The sequence below is a fragment of the Patiria miniata genome, unplaced genomic scaffold, assembly GCF_015706575.1.
Source record: "Patiria miniata isolate m_02_andy unplaced genomic scaffold, ASM1570657v1 HiC_scaffold_25, whole genome shotgun sequence".
In the NCBI taxonomy this organism is placed as follows: Eukaryota; Metazoa; Echinodermata; class Asteroidea; order Valvatida; family Asterinidae; genus Patiria; species Patiria miniata.
This window is the reverse complement of record NW_024037064.1, coordinates 13335287-13350599: the sequence shown is the minus strand read 5'-3', so window position 1 is coordinate 13350599 and position 15313 is coordinate 13335287. Positions and strand designations below refer to the sequence as shown.

Genomic DNA, 15313 nt, shown 5'->3' with positions numbered 1-15313 from the left:
CAAGATTTTTGCACACGTATGCCAATGAGGAACAGTCTGGCGCCTGGATATGCGTTACACATTAGCGTTTGTTTTTGTATGCGGTGTCTGGGGTAAAAACAGTCAATTCGTAGCAGCGCGAGCACGGCGTGAGTTTAATACGAAAACACGATTTTTGAAATTAAACTGTTACGATCTTATCGAGACAACATGCAAAATCATATATATCATATTAATATGAGCAAATTGGAAAGGAAATTAGTATTTTTTCGAGAAGGCGTGGACGAATGATCGCGAAAACACGTACTGCACGTTGTGAATATATAGCACCAAGTACACGATAAAAATCCATTACTAGCCAATTGCGGTATCCAATCAGGATACAGGAAGAAAGTTTCCTATCCAGGGTTTACAATGGAAACGCGGTTGGAAATAAAGTAAGCACTGGGGACGAGGTTGGCAGCTGCCCTTCTTAAGAAAGTGGCAACAAAACATGCAAAAGGAACACCAATCCCCCCTGCAATCGAGGAAGTGAGCGACCACTGGACGTGGTTAAAGTTAACTTCCAGTGGACTCAAAACGACTCAAAACACGTGGGCGGGTAATAAAACATAATTGCATTATTCTCACAGATCAATTTTAAAATAATAAAGACTTGTGTTCCTGTCTGCACACTCCATTTGCTAATTTCCTTAAATAATGATTACATGTAAACCACCATCCCCAAAACTAAACAAACAGGTTTTTTTTTACAAGTTATATAAATAAGTTACTCATGTACTATACATTTGATAAAATATATATGTACAATTCTTTAAGCTAAAATAAGTTAGTAATGTAATATGAGGTTATATTTTTTAAAACAAATGCCCTTTTTTCAGCAATGAATTTTCTTTTGCAATTTTCAGCCTGCTTTTGTTCAAAGAGTTTTCAAAAATTCTGCACCGTCAACATATTCTTCAACATCCCACCGTGAGTCCAAGCGCTCACTTGACACCGAAACATCAATTGCCATGATGAGGGACTGCCAGTTGGCATGGGAACACTTAGAAAGCTACGCAGGTTTGTGTATTAATTTTATGCACTTGGCCATACATGTAGGAGTATGTCATAAAATATGCAAATTAAAAAGTGACCAAAACCTGTCTTGTTTCTATATACATTTAAAAAGTGTTACATTATTTGCATATTAAAGTCATCAAATATACAATATTGTGTCTATGTACATTTACAAATTGTTACATAATTTTATACATATTTTAAAGATATCAAATATACAATTCATTTTATCTTCAATTTTATATACAGATATTTTGGAAGTGCAGGTGTCTCCTTCTCATCAGAAAGACAAATACGAAAACGAGAAATCTGCTTGCTGAATGACAACTTGCAAGGTGCACTTGTTCCCCTAGTGTTCAGTTCAGATGGTGCCAATGGCTGTGATGGTGAAGAAATAAGGAATTTGCCCTGTATCACTGTAAAAAACCTCAGCTCCATGATATTGGACTATTTGGACAGGCATGACAAGTAAGTAAACATTGAAAATATGACCTAACATTTGTAAATGTGTACATAAAAGTACCTGCCAAAATATGTACCCTACAATATTTTTATATTTCATTCTTTCAGGAATGGATCTCTGACCTGACATGGTGATGTAATTCCACCTGATAAAGTCTGGATTAAACTTGGAGGGGACAAAAGTGGTCAGAGCTTCAAGATGTCATTGCAGATTGTTAATACCAAGCACCCAAATTCTCTGAAGAATACAGTGGTATTTGCATGTTTGGAAGCCACAGATTCTACTGCCAATCTGCAGAGAGTTTTGCCCCTATCATGGAGCAGGTTACTCACTTGGCAAGCCAAAAGTGGAGGTAAGTGTCTTTAGTTCCGAAATGATAAATACAGGTTAACTGGTTCAGTGGAATAAAAAATACTCTTTGTTACATTGTATAAAAACAATCCTTACTCCATTTCTTTTTCCATTCACAGAGGAAAGTTCCCAAAAACTGTTTGTCTTTGGGGACTACGAGCTGCTAACAAGGATGTATGGCATATGCAGCTGTAATGGTAATTACTCATGCAAATTTGTGCCCTTTAATGCACGGTCAAAAAATTCAATATGCACTTTTTTTTGGCTTTACACATCAATATCATCAATTATTTTTACACAACATTTCCCTAACAGCTAGACACTGCTGTTTGTACTGCCACATCACCAAAGACTCTATGAACATCCCACCAACTGCCTTGGATTCACCACCTGAACACTTGAGTCCATTCATGCTGACTACGAAGCTTATTTGGCAGACGGGTCCAGAAAAGCAAGGTCCAAGGATGTGTCTCACAGCATAATTGCAAAACCGATCACTGACATAACAATTGATCATGTAAGTAAATTATGTAAAGACATTCCTATTTATGTCAAAAGTTTTGCAAGTGTATTTGATAATATGTATAATAGTGTATAATATGTTTACAGCAGAAAACTGCTGATTCCATGTTTTCCTTTCGTAATTTCAATATCTGGAACAAGCAGGTCGTTCTTCCAAGTCTCCACATGTCACTGGGTATATATAAAAAGCTCTATGACATGTTTGAAGCACGATGTCACAAGCTGGATGTGCGTCTCTTCAATCTCCGTGTTCAGTTCACAGATGAAGATGACCTTTGCACAACCAACTTCGATCAGAGGGTTGCTGAAAAGTTCCAACGCCAGCAAGAAATTGCTGATGAAGTCGGGAATAAGCAAGACGAACTCGAGCACATTGAGGAAGAGCTCCCACTTCATCTAGTACAGCGACAGCTTCAACATGCTGACTAAACATTCACAGTAATGGCCAACAGGGCATTTATCCTTCGCAATGAGCTGGACGAGTTGGTAAGCATCATAAACATGCCTATCATTGTTCAGATGATTTAGTTGTATTCCCATAGAATGAAGGAAGTAGTCAAATTGTCTAACAATGTTATTACTGGTTCAACATAAATGGATTGTTTCACAAATTGATTACAGGAAAATGTGAAGGTTGACCTTCCATTCGGTACTGGTCCTGTTGCGAGTCATCTTGATGAGGTGTTGAAAGAGCATAAAGTAGAGAGGCAGGCATATCATGGGAAGGCGTTTGTTGGAAATCACGTCCACAAATGTTGCCAGGTAAATTTGTTCGTCACGTTAAAAACCGTCATGCACATCAGAAAACAGCGGTTGCGATTACAAGCATCTGCTTATTTTTGTGGTTGTTTCTGCTTGGTTATAACAGATGGAAGTCATCACAGCACTCACATCAGCTCCTCGCAAGGTCTTGCAACAGATGGCTTTTGAGGACATCTCCATTGCCCGGCATCAGGAACTGCTTCGGGAAGCTTCCCAAGTTAGGTCACAGTTCCAGGACATATTCCACAAGGTTGCCGATGCTCACTTTGCCATCAATCACACAAAAGCTCCAACACTGGCCGAGTTGAAGCGTATAGGTAGTTGTTTGCATAATTGTGAAGCATACAATTCACAAATGCTACACTCACATGGCATAAATTGACTTAATGTATCCTTTTTTTTCCATTTTGGCAGATACGTGCATAACAAACTTCATGACAGCGTTCAGATTCAACTTTCCTGGTACATCCATAACTCCCAAGATGCACCTGCTGGAGTATCACGCCCTTGAGCAGTTGGCGGCATTTGAAGTGGGCTTTGGGCTACAAAATGAAGATGGTGGAGAATTAATCCACACCGAGTTCAACAGAATTGGTCGGGTGGTCTGCGGTATGGGGGACGACCTGCAACGCCTCATGACAACAATGATTGAAACGCCATCATCTGGCCACTACTCCCGAAGTGCAGGGCAAAGTCATCACTGCAAGTCGGAAGAAGAAGAAAGAAGAAGAATTTCAGTCCAAATGTGTTCAATTGTAAATAAACATACATGTAGTATATTAGTCATGTACATGTTCATACATGTACATACATACATGTACATGTAGTGTAATAATAACCTTGACAATTTGAATTTCAACTTTACTAGCTCAGTAGAGAGAAATGCATGTGCTTCAGTAAATGCAAATAAACATATAGAGTATCAATCATGTACATGTACATGTACATACATACATGTATTGTAATAATAACCTTGACAATTTGAATTCCAACTTTACTAGCTCAGTAGAGAGAAATGCACGTGCTTCAGTAAATGTACTTTGTAAAAATCTTTAGATATGCATACTGAAATAAAACCGAAACAATTTAGAAATTTACATGGTGCAATGTTTATTGCAGAGTCAATGTGCCCGGCAAGGCCAAATGTGGTTTGTGGTCTATCATGCACGGTCTATAACATGCATGCCCAGTTGCCCACCAGTAGATTACATTGTTTGAACGGTACGGCTTTGATTCAGTTACTGAGAGGCAATTTTCACACGATAAAATTTTTGTCAGCACAGGTGTCGGTTTGGCCTGGTCAACCTGAACAGATACTTGAAGTAGTCCCAATACATAAGTGTACATACATACATACATACATGTACAAATGCAAAATGTATTTACAAGTACATGAACATGTGCTTAAATATCAATTTAATTGGAATAAAAATCACACACCTACCACATTTTTCTAGCGATTTCCAAAAAAAAAGTCCAACAGGATCTAACTCTACATGTTCTAAATCATCTTTAGTTCAACATCTGCCATCAAGGATACCAATATGTGAAATAAAACAATGGAAGAATGTCAAAATTTGCTTCAGACTCACACAGATTTTAATGTACATAAACATGTACATAGGCCTATTTGTAAATTGACAAAAATGTTATGTAATAGGCTACCTCACCTGTACACAAATGTAGAAACACGACGGAATGTTTCATCCAATGTATCCACGATTTTCGTATCCACAGGCCCATTATGTAAAACTTATATTCAGTGATATTATTTATGTACAGCATTTAATACATCATGACATGTGTATTGTGTAGGCCTAAGTCATGTTTGTAGAATACCAGCTTACATGTACATCTACATAACATCAGACGTAACAGACGTAACATCTACATCAACAGACGTAACATCTACATCAGTCATGTGCAACGTAGGTCTAACCACTAGACCAAGCATGCCCAGTAAACTGGGGCGATAGAAATCCCTCATTTTATTGAATTGTTAATCATGATTTTGTTTTTGTGGTAATCATTTTTCCTCAACATCCTGAACTGAGAACACTTTCCACTGTTACCACTTTCCATGCTTTTGTATAGGGGCCTACTATAAATATTTGTCTGCATGGTCAATGTCAGTAAATAGTAGGCTAGCGTTTCAAAAAAGTAAACAAAAAGAAATTTGCCAACAATTTTGTCAAACGCCTTCTTCATTGGAATTAGCGTCATCACTATTCAGTGCTATTTTCCGACTCCGAGTCCAATGACCAGCTGACAGAAACAAACCCTAAAAAGCTAAAGTGTCATTCACCATGACCAGGTTCACTGATGTTCACGTATTCCTCAATCAACATATTTAATAAGTAGTTACAGGTCTTAGGTTGGAGAATTCACTTCCACAATTCCACAAGAACACTTTTTTTAAACAACATACGGAGAGCGGAGGCCGCCATCTTTCTTTTCTTGCTTACATAAAAACACACGTAAAAATAGCAAAACAAAATCAGAAATATCAAAAATCATCCCGCTGTACCTTGACTTTTATCAACTCAAATAGCAAAGCAAACATCTCCTTTCCAGGATTCAACCTCGATTTCTTGAGGAAAAACTCATTTTGTCATAAAACAAGTGACTTTTTTGGCGTCCAAAAACAATCCCACACGCAACGTTTCACGTGTAACTGTATGCAACCGTAGACTCGCTCACGTCGCGTACGCGCTATATGCGCAAAGCGCGCTGTTCATATTCCACCACTGAGGGCGCACTCTTTTATTTTTGTGAAACGGCCGTGTATAATTACGCCTTGATGCTTGGCCTTAAGGCTCCCTTAAGACTGGATTTTAGGGCCTTGGCCGTGGCCTCGATGCTTGAGGGCAAAAGGCTTGCAATTTTGAGTCCAGTAACACTCTCCCGTGTTAAAGCATATTTTTTTGGATTTTCAGTTTTTTGGATTTTTAAACATTATTCATCAAGGCCTACCATTGCACGAAGTTTCAAAGCTTCAAGAGCTTTACTTTAATACTAACGCTAAGTATCCATGGCAACTTTTGCGCAAAAGTGACAATTTTCGTTTTCACGAAGTAACACTCAAGTTCCATTTTCCATTGCAATGCATGGCGCGCACTCTGCTTATAAGTGAGCAAAAACGTTTTCACGAAGTAACACTCTTCTTGTAACAAGTTGTATGAGCGCGCGCGCGCTGACCTGAAGTTGCACTTTCCTTGTGTTAAATACATTGAAGAGAGTTACTTCGTGAAAACGAAAATTTACAGTTTCGCAGCTTTTTCGGTTTCACGAACTAACACTCATCTTTTTTCTCTTATTTCTGGTTTATTTAATACACAAACGAGTGAAAAACAGCAGATTTAATAAATTCAAATCATCAAGTGTCCACAACGAGAAACCCAACTAAAATACTCTGTCGTTTTGACGCAAAGTGTTGTTTTAGAAGGCGTTCAACTTTAGTTGCCGTTTTCTCCGATTGCTAATTTTTACTGGTATGTAGATGGGTGTTACTTCGTGGTGCCGGTGACGAATTGGATCATTGATATTTGCTGCAATAGCCTAGCTCTTGAGGAGTAAGGCAAATATGCTACACATCATTGTGTATCCACAACCTTTAATATTATATCTCAGGTTTTGGATCCACAACGGGACTGGGTCGTAGCTAGTTGTTGAGTGGATTTCCAGCCGGTTCATTGGTTACCATCCTGTCGATTCCAATGAAGCCCGTCAGCTGTAGTACAAACATTTTTGCCATTTCCACACAATAAAATGTTACAATGCCGTGTAAACATGTTATACAGAGCAAAATGGAATGAATTATATAATTGTGTATAATAATGTAAATGGATCAATACTAAAACAATTTTACGACAACATTTAGGTGTAAGAATCCCGGCACATACCGTTATTTCGCTTTACCATTTTGGATTTCCTTCAAAACAAAAACAGTAAACGAACCATCGACCGTTTTGTCGTTTTACAGTTGTATAAAATGACAAGCGGTATTAAGATACATTTGGTTTCTCCGTTCATTAGTGAAGTAATATTCATTATAGCATAACGATCAATGATTTCTGTTTAACAGTCTTACACAAATAACTTTGAAAAAAAGGTCAGTATTTAAATACAGACTGGTTTCTTTTTATTTCAGTGTCATGAGTTAACAGTCAGTGGTGCATTTTTAGCGGTAGCCCAGGGGCTGGAGGGGGACTATGCTTTACAACAAGGAGTGTTACCTCGGCATAATTAATGCATGGTGTGATTCCTGACGCGGACCCTGACCCCTTTTCTCTTGCGACCCCCTTGCGATTCAGTTGGTGAGGCTTAACAAGAGTTGAAAGCAAAAATGGCGCTGGAAAATTTCAAGGGAGGACATTACTTTTCACATTTTGAGGAAATTGTAGTTCAAGTCGACGCGGCTCTTCAATAGACAATTAGCAAATTCTCTCGTAAGAACAAAATGTGAGAAGGGCCCAGGCACTGATTTGATCAACACGCCAGGACACATTAACATATTCCAAGGTGTATTGCTTAATTGCCGAACCTAAATAAAAAGCAATGGTCGGCAAGACTATTGACCGTTTTGTCATTGTCATGATTTACTAAAATAACATTCTAAAAATAAAGCAACTACAACATGACGTCATTAACTAATTCTTAACTATTTTATATTTGTTGTATTGGCTACTACTTCAATATTACTTTTCATGAACTTTGAACAAAATAATTATAATTAACATGATGGCACATCATCAAAGAAAGCACTAAGTCGTACAAAAAAAATCATAAGCGGAAAAGCCATATGTTTAGTTTTCAAACAGACATAGACCTCTAGGTTTTCTTCTTTTTAATCTTTTTGGGTCAACCCCAAATCCCATTGACTTTGTACACGTTTTTGGTACCTGCCACTTTTGATCTAAAACAAAGTCATTTTCCAATGAAACTTATCTCAGGTAAAGACCCTATAGTGGAGATATGTCTCGATCCAAGTTTTCACTTGGATCACAGTTCTTCAACTGTACTGGTTACCCAGGAAACAGATATCTTATGATGAGATTTTATCTCTGGCTATTAGTATATTTGAACCAAGGATCGTGGTACGGTACATGTGTATGTGTGTTATTCAGCTCTCATTTACTCATTGTTCACTGTTGTTGAAGTTTTCAAGATTTCAGACTTTGTACGCTAAATAATAAAAGGTTCACTCCAATTTTTAAGGATTTCAAAGAAAGCAGTAGTTGTCTTGGCTGTGTTTGTATATAGATTGCATATTTGCACACAAATGTCAAAAGTATCTGACGTTATGATGACATCGTTAAAATGCATTTTAAAAACATACGAGAAGCTTCCATCATTGTAGAAACTAGCTAGTCCAACAGAGGGCGCTATTGCAGTTTAATAGTGTTGAGCTATATACTTTCAGACTATTGGTGGCGCTGTTTCAAACCATGCTTTTATTGTTCCAAGTTACATGAAAATCTCCATCTTGATGCTGAAAAGTGTTGTATTTTTCATCATTCAACCTGACATATGTTACCAAAACTGGGTGAGTTAACCCTATGAATGTTTATGATTGCATATCTGAGGTTTATATTGTAAGATGAACAGTTGTTTAAGCTGGATTTGTCATCCAAAGTTCATGTAAATTCATTGCTAATTGTCACATGGTTGGGACAATTGTTATTTTTCCCTTACTGATTACTGTTGTAATTCTCTATTGTATTTCAGCATAAAGAAAGAAAAGAAAGACCTTGTAAAGACAGCATAACCTTGCAAAGACAGAAAAGGAAGAACAGAATAAAAGGAATACAGAGAATAAAATCAAGCAGAACTTTATCGGCCAGAAGTAACAGTCATTGACAGTGGAAACGAGTTCACATATGAGATTAAAACCCATCCAGTTACCCCAGATCCGTACATAATTTTGGTCCTTCGAGCCGGATCTCGTGATCGTGAATTCCATTGTCAGATTAATCTCCATGCATCATGAAAAATACTGTTGACACGCCCGTGTCTGTACCATCGACATCAATTCCCTCCACTACCTGTGACCAACCTGAGGGTCTGATTGCAAATCGGCCCCAAAGATTGCGCCATATCCCTGCTCATCTTGCACAAGATCATCTGGTCAACCTTCCCCCTAGTCTATTGAGTGAAACAGCCCCCGAATCCTCCCGGCGACCTACGGATGCACAGAAACCTGCTTCGGTGTGCAGTGGGGGGTCGCGACGGAGCAATGGGACTCGCAGCTCATCCAAGTCACTCTCCCGGTCGGAGATAGAGAGACGGCTAGCGGAGAATGAATCACAGCAGAGACTACGTGAACTGAGGAGAGCAGCAGATGGTGAGAGGTTGCACATTCGTCGAGAAGTGGCTCAGACGGAGGAGAACCTTCAACTTGAATACATTTGTTCACAACGTCTCTCGGCCGGGGCTCGTCTCGTGGCAGAACAACGTGAAAGGCAAGTGGAGGACAACTACCGACATGCAGAATTGGAGTTGGAAAAACAGTGTTTACAGCGACAACTCAATGAAGTGGACGGCCAAGGAGAACTTCCGTCGGACTCACAGGACCCTGTTGAAACTGTAAACTCTCGAACAGCTGCATGGATAAATGGTTCCATGAACAATATTCCTAGATCGAGTAGTCATGTAGTAAACAGTACAAGCCATGTCATGTATGATCCCCCTATTGTGTGCAGTACAAATGTCAATAACCCTGTTATGTATAACCCCCCTATTGCGTGTAGTGCAGGTGTCAATAATGTATAACCCCCCTCATGTTCAAAATACAGGTTTCCATTTGCAACATGCGGGCTTCACTTTGAACACTGCACACACCCCCATCATGTCTCATACCTTTCAGGGGGCGGCCAGCAGTCCCAGAATCACAACGGGGCCACAATTCGGAGTGCCTGGAGTAAATCAGCTGCCAGTGATGGTCCAGTCGACCCCGGTCAGCATAACGTCTCCTCCAGAAAGGGCAGTTCATCCCATTTCCGGCACTGCAAGAATGAGTCAAGACTCACTACAATCTAACCAGAACAGTGAATCGTCAAACCCACCTGGTGATGACCCGGATGGCTCGGACAGAAGCGACCATCCGGATGATGACTCCGCCCACAGCCAGGTCAGTAACGACAAGTCGCCCCAACCGACTGCCCACGTGCATGCCGTGCCTTATCAGTATAGATATGGCATGTTTGTGGACAGTCTGCCGAAGCTAGAAGTACCGAGGTTTGATGATGAACACAATGTGAAGCAATACGTTGTATTCCGGTCATTGTGGGACAGCATCATGAGCAAACCGGAGTTTCAGCTACCCGAGGCGACGAAAGTTGCTTACCTACGCAGCAATCTGGGTGGACGACCCCTTGCGATGGCTGATCGCAATATGATCCTTGGTGAAAAGGCCTATGCAACCACGATGAAGCAATTTGACAAGGCCTTCGGAGATAAAGGAAGAATTGTGCAGGGCCTTTTGACTCAGCTGGAGATTCGCCCGTCCCTTAACCTCAATGACTGGGCTGGTTTGAGGGATTTTTCTGATGAATTGGTGACTCTGGTTGAAACGGCAAAGCACCTAAAGCTCGAAACAGAACTGAAGAATCACAAGTATGCTGTAGAGTTGGCTCTGAAGTTACCCGAGAAGTTGCACAGCGAATTCCTGTCCAAGATGTGGAGAAAGGATAAAGGTCAGACGTATACGGTGGTGAATCTGACAGAGTGGCTGGAGGACAAAACCGGTCCCGCGGGACTTATCCTTCTTGATAGGTCACAGAAAATGAAGCCTTGGAAGAAGGACCGCCCCCAGCAAGAACACAAGCCACCGGCTCGGAAACACTCCGAGCTAGCACCCGACAGGACTTACACGGCTCATACTACTCAGCCTGTAAGTCATCCAAACCCAACCAAAGGCGCTTCAGTATCAAGTGCTAACAAGTCGTTGATCACGTCCAAGACGTCAAGCACAGCTACAGGGACAGCTGAGCGGATCACTTGCCTTTACTGTAATGTCAATGAGTCAGGTCATTACTTGGAAACCTGCGGAAAGTTCACCCAGCTGAATCCAGACCAAAGGCTTAAGTGGCTGAGGGAGAGTGGGCGTTGTATTAAGTGTGCCAAGAAACAAAAGGATTGTCCTTTCCCAAAGAAGTGTAAGGACTGTCAGGAAGATCACCGTACTAGTCTACATGAAGTGGTGAAGTTGACACCCAAGAACCAGGGCACCGTTCTTTGTTCTTGAGTGGGGTCTAAGACCAAAGTGGACTACGATCGTGATGTCCTGATAAAAGTCGTACCTCTGACATTGTACAGGCCATCCGGGAAACTTGACACCTTTGGCGTTCTTGATGAATGCGCCGAACGCACTATGATCCTCTCTCAAGCTGTCCAATCACTGGAAATTTCCGGTCAAGCTGAAACTGTGCGGATTGAAACAGTGGTCGGAGATGCCGACTGGAAAGGCAAGTGTGTCGATTTCACTGTCTCAGCCAGAAATGATCCTGACGCCTTCACTGCTGATGAATGTCAACTGGCTGATTATAGTCTATCGGCAGAGAAACTACAAGCAAAGTGGCCGCATCTGAGAGAGTTGCCTCTATTCACAGCAAACAAAGTCCGACCTGCAGTTTTGATTGGTGCAGATCACATCGAGCTGACTCTGTCGACCGAGGTGAGAACTGGTCCAAAAACTAGTTCACCCGTTGCAGTAAAAACCCTCTTCGGATGGACTGTCCAGGTGTGAGGGATGTTGGACGTACTTGTAAGTTACGATGCACTTGTAAGTTTAACGGTGTGCGGCAACAGCGCCACCTTGCGGCGGCCTTGGCATTCCTCACGTTGCCATCGCCTCCGCTGTTGGCCTGTCCGCTGCACACCAACTTCAGGTAAATTTCTCTATTTTGTTAACTTTAAATTCCATTTAATTTAGATAATCATACTTTTGGTGGAATATAGCAATTGTGGGACAACTTTGGTAACGTTTAAAGGGATATTTAAATGGGTAATTTAGGTCAAACTTTTCTGTAACTTTTCGATCGATGAACAAATGGAGGCCCTCTTGCGGTACGTTCAGAATAGTTCGTATACATGTACATGTATCTCATGCCCAAAATTGACGATGCCATGACTGAAAACTATTGTTGTTATTCTTGTATTAAAGTTGTTGAAATCATATGGATCTTCAGTGAAGTTAGTACTAAGGTTTATTCATTTTGACTTGACACATATAAACAAGCTTTTCTGTTCTTTTAGTCACATGAAATTGTACATGTAAATGCACATGTAGGAAGATTTATCACATGTAAACAAACATGTACTTGGGGAATTTATAACATGAGTGCCCTACTTATAAATATGATTGGAACTTGGATTTGTGTAGAATATGTGGACTTTAATTAAGCTGGATTTTATCTCTAAGGTAACACAGTAATTAGAGAGTAATCCGAGAGTACTTGTGAAATATTGATTCACAGTCTTTATTTCAATTTACATGTTAATTAATGACTCAAGTGACAACCAGAGTCAACTCTTAGTCATTGCAGTCAGTAAAGTAAGTCCATATACGGTAACTAAATTAGGCTTTCATTAAATTCCAGTAGGAAAACTGACCAGGGTAATTAATTTCCTGACGGTTCCTAAATTTAATCTGTCGTTATCTTGCATCAAAGTTCTGGTCTGATGATTTTCAAACTATACATGTATACATTTTGTCTTAAGTTAACTTTCAGGGAATACTTGATTTATTTTGTTTTCTCTTTCTTTTTATTTTGATTCCTCACGTTGCCATCGCCTCCGCTGTTGGCCTGTCCGCTGCACACCAACTTCAGTGGCTGAAATAAAACATCACATATAGAGATCCGAATCCTGGGTGTTTGCTGTGTTCTTTACCAAATCACCACAGCTGACCAAACAGCCCCCCCCCCCCCAAGTGTCAGAAGTGGGATCTCTTTTTTCAGCCAGTCTGCCAGCAGCGGGGGATTGAGGATCCGTCACTGAATTCAGAGTCGTCGAGATGGCAACCCACGTCAGCGTACGGTCACTAACAGAAGAAAAGGCGAGGAAATTTTGCCTGGTTGAAGGGCGTCTGCCTCTCCAAAGCCTGAAAGGGTGTTACCCTGATGCAACCGGGCTGATTCACAAAATTGACCAGGACAATGAACTGATTCTGCCAATTGTGAATGGGGCCATTCTCCCGCCAGAGGGGGGATGGGAAGTAGTAGAGTACACACCGCTTACCAGAGCCGAGATCAAAACAGAACCGCCCCATACCGAGTCCCCATCAGAGGAGCTCCTGCGTGCGCTCGTAGCCAAACCATCCCAAGTCGTGATGGCACCCGAGCGCAAACTACCGGTATTCGAGGGACGAGATGATGAAAAGTCGGTGCCCGTTGATGACTTTGTGACAGCAATGAACCACGCTTATGAGAGATACCACATCACGGAAGACCAGCGGGGCCAATTTCTACTGGATTCACTCCGGGGTGGTCCGAAAGTTGAAGTGCGGTCACTGTTGTCATCCGGTAAAACCACAAAGGAGGCCTTGAAGTACCTAACGACGTCATATGGGGAGACCCTAACAAGTGGAGAGTTGCAGCGGCGGTGTTTGGAACGACGACAGCAGCGTGGTGAGTCCATTCGTCAGTTTGGCGTGGAGCTACAACGACTGTTCCAACGACTATTTAAGCGAGACCCCGGACTATACAAAGATCCAGACACCATCATCCGAGAGCAGTTCGTAGACGGCATCGAGCAAGAGGGGCTGAGGCACTCCTGCAGAGACTTTGTCGATCGCAATCCATCTATCTCCTTCGGAGAAGTGAAGGACTGGGCCATAAAGCGGGAGGAACGAGAACGGGCCCGAGCGCAGACTACAGCCTTTCAAAGTACCTCATCGGCTATGGAGGCTGGGATGAAACCTGACGCAATCCAGCGACTGGAGAAACAGATGCAAGAAATCATGGTATCTGTGAAATCCCTCGCCGAGAGGATTCCACCTGCTGAAAGACTGCCTACTCCGATTTCCCCCCAAGCCCTTTTGGCACAGCCTGGGGGCCGACCTCCCAGACCTTGGTGGCACCAGACAGACTACCCCAACTTCCCAAAGCCGAGAGCTGTTGACAACCCGTATACTGCACCAGTTCAGTCCACTCCAAGATGCTTCAGGTGTGGCCAACCCGGACATTTTGCGAGGAATTGCCTCAACTCTGCTCGGCCGCGCCCAAACCCCCCACCCCCTTCACCATTAGGAGCCATGGGTCCTTCGGGAAACTAGTACATCCTATTGTTGGGAGCCAAACAGTGGGGAATGGAATAACTGGCTCAACTCATCATGACTTACCTGGTTTTCAAGCACGTGCTGCCTCAGATTGTTATGCAGTTGATGTGAAGTTTGGAAACCAGACTGTTTCTTGCTTATTGGACACAGGATCCATGGTCACTACCATCACCAAGGGCTACTTTGACAGCGTCCTGGCACCAGAGGGTGTGAAACTTGAGAGTATTCCAGAGAAATTCAGACTCATCTCAGCTAATGGCGCAAACATCCCCTATGTAGGATGTTTTGAGACTGATGTGCATTTTGCTGGGAGTGACTGTTCCATCCCGACTCGTTTTAGTCATACAAGAGGCAGGGTCTAATGCTAGTCCCTCTAATGCCCCAGGCATTGTGGGGATGAACATTTTGTCTGACTGTTGGTCTAAACTAATTGACAGTCATGGACAGGGATACCTCCGCAAACTTCAAGTGGACGGCGTTGAACCGGTGTGGGAGAAGACGCTGCAGGCCATAGGAAGCGTCGAGCTTTTAACGAGGTCCAAGCTGCCATTGGGAAGGTGCACTTGAAAAGAGGACCCCCTCTGCTAGTCCCTGCCCAGCACGCTGTTGTTGCAGAGGCGTCTGCACGGAGAGCACCAGGAGATGTTGAGTACAAAGCAGTTCTCGAACCGTTTGAAGGTACCAACCTCCCGCGGGGTGTTCAGGTGGTGAGAGGATTGGTGACTGTTTCCTTGGGAAAACTGGCTGTGGTGCTGATGAATGACAGTGAGCAGGATGTTCTTCTGCCAGAACGCAGTTGTTTGGGTACCCTTTACCATGGAGACGTTGTAGAGGAGGTCCCGATGAACAAATCTGGAGAGACCCCAATGAGTCCCGTCTGCCACGATGTCACCCCAGCA

At 42.1% G+C, this 15313-nt stretch overlaps 1 protein-coding gene across 1 annotated transcript; it reads left to right on the top strand.

Annotated features, from left to right (window-relative positions):
* The first annotated feature begins 11877 nt into the window (after positions 1–11877).
* On the top strand, positions 11878–14411 carry LOC119733081. Its single transcript, XM_038206661.1, has 2 exons — positions 11878–12024; positions 12967–14411. Exon 2 carries the CDS (start codon positions 13152–13154, stop codon positions 14409–14411), a length of 1260 nt encoding a protein of 419 aa, XP_038062589.1. The 5' UTR covers positions 11878–12024; positions 12967–13151.
* The last annotated feature ends 902 nt before the right edge of the window (positions 14412–15313 follow it).

Coding starts and splice junctions, on each gene's coding strand:
- LOC119733081 (XM_038206661.1), top strand. CDS start 13,152: ATGGCAACCCACGTCAGCGTACGGTCACTAACAGAAGAAAAGGCGAGG.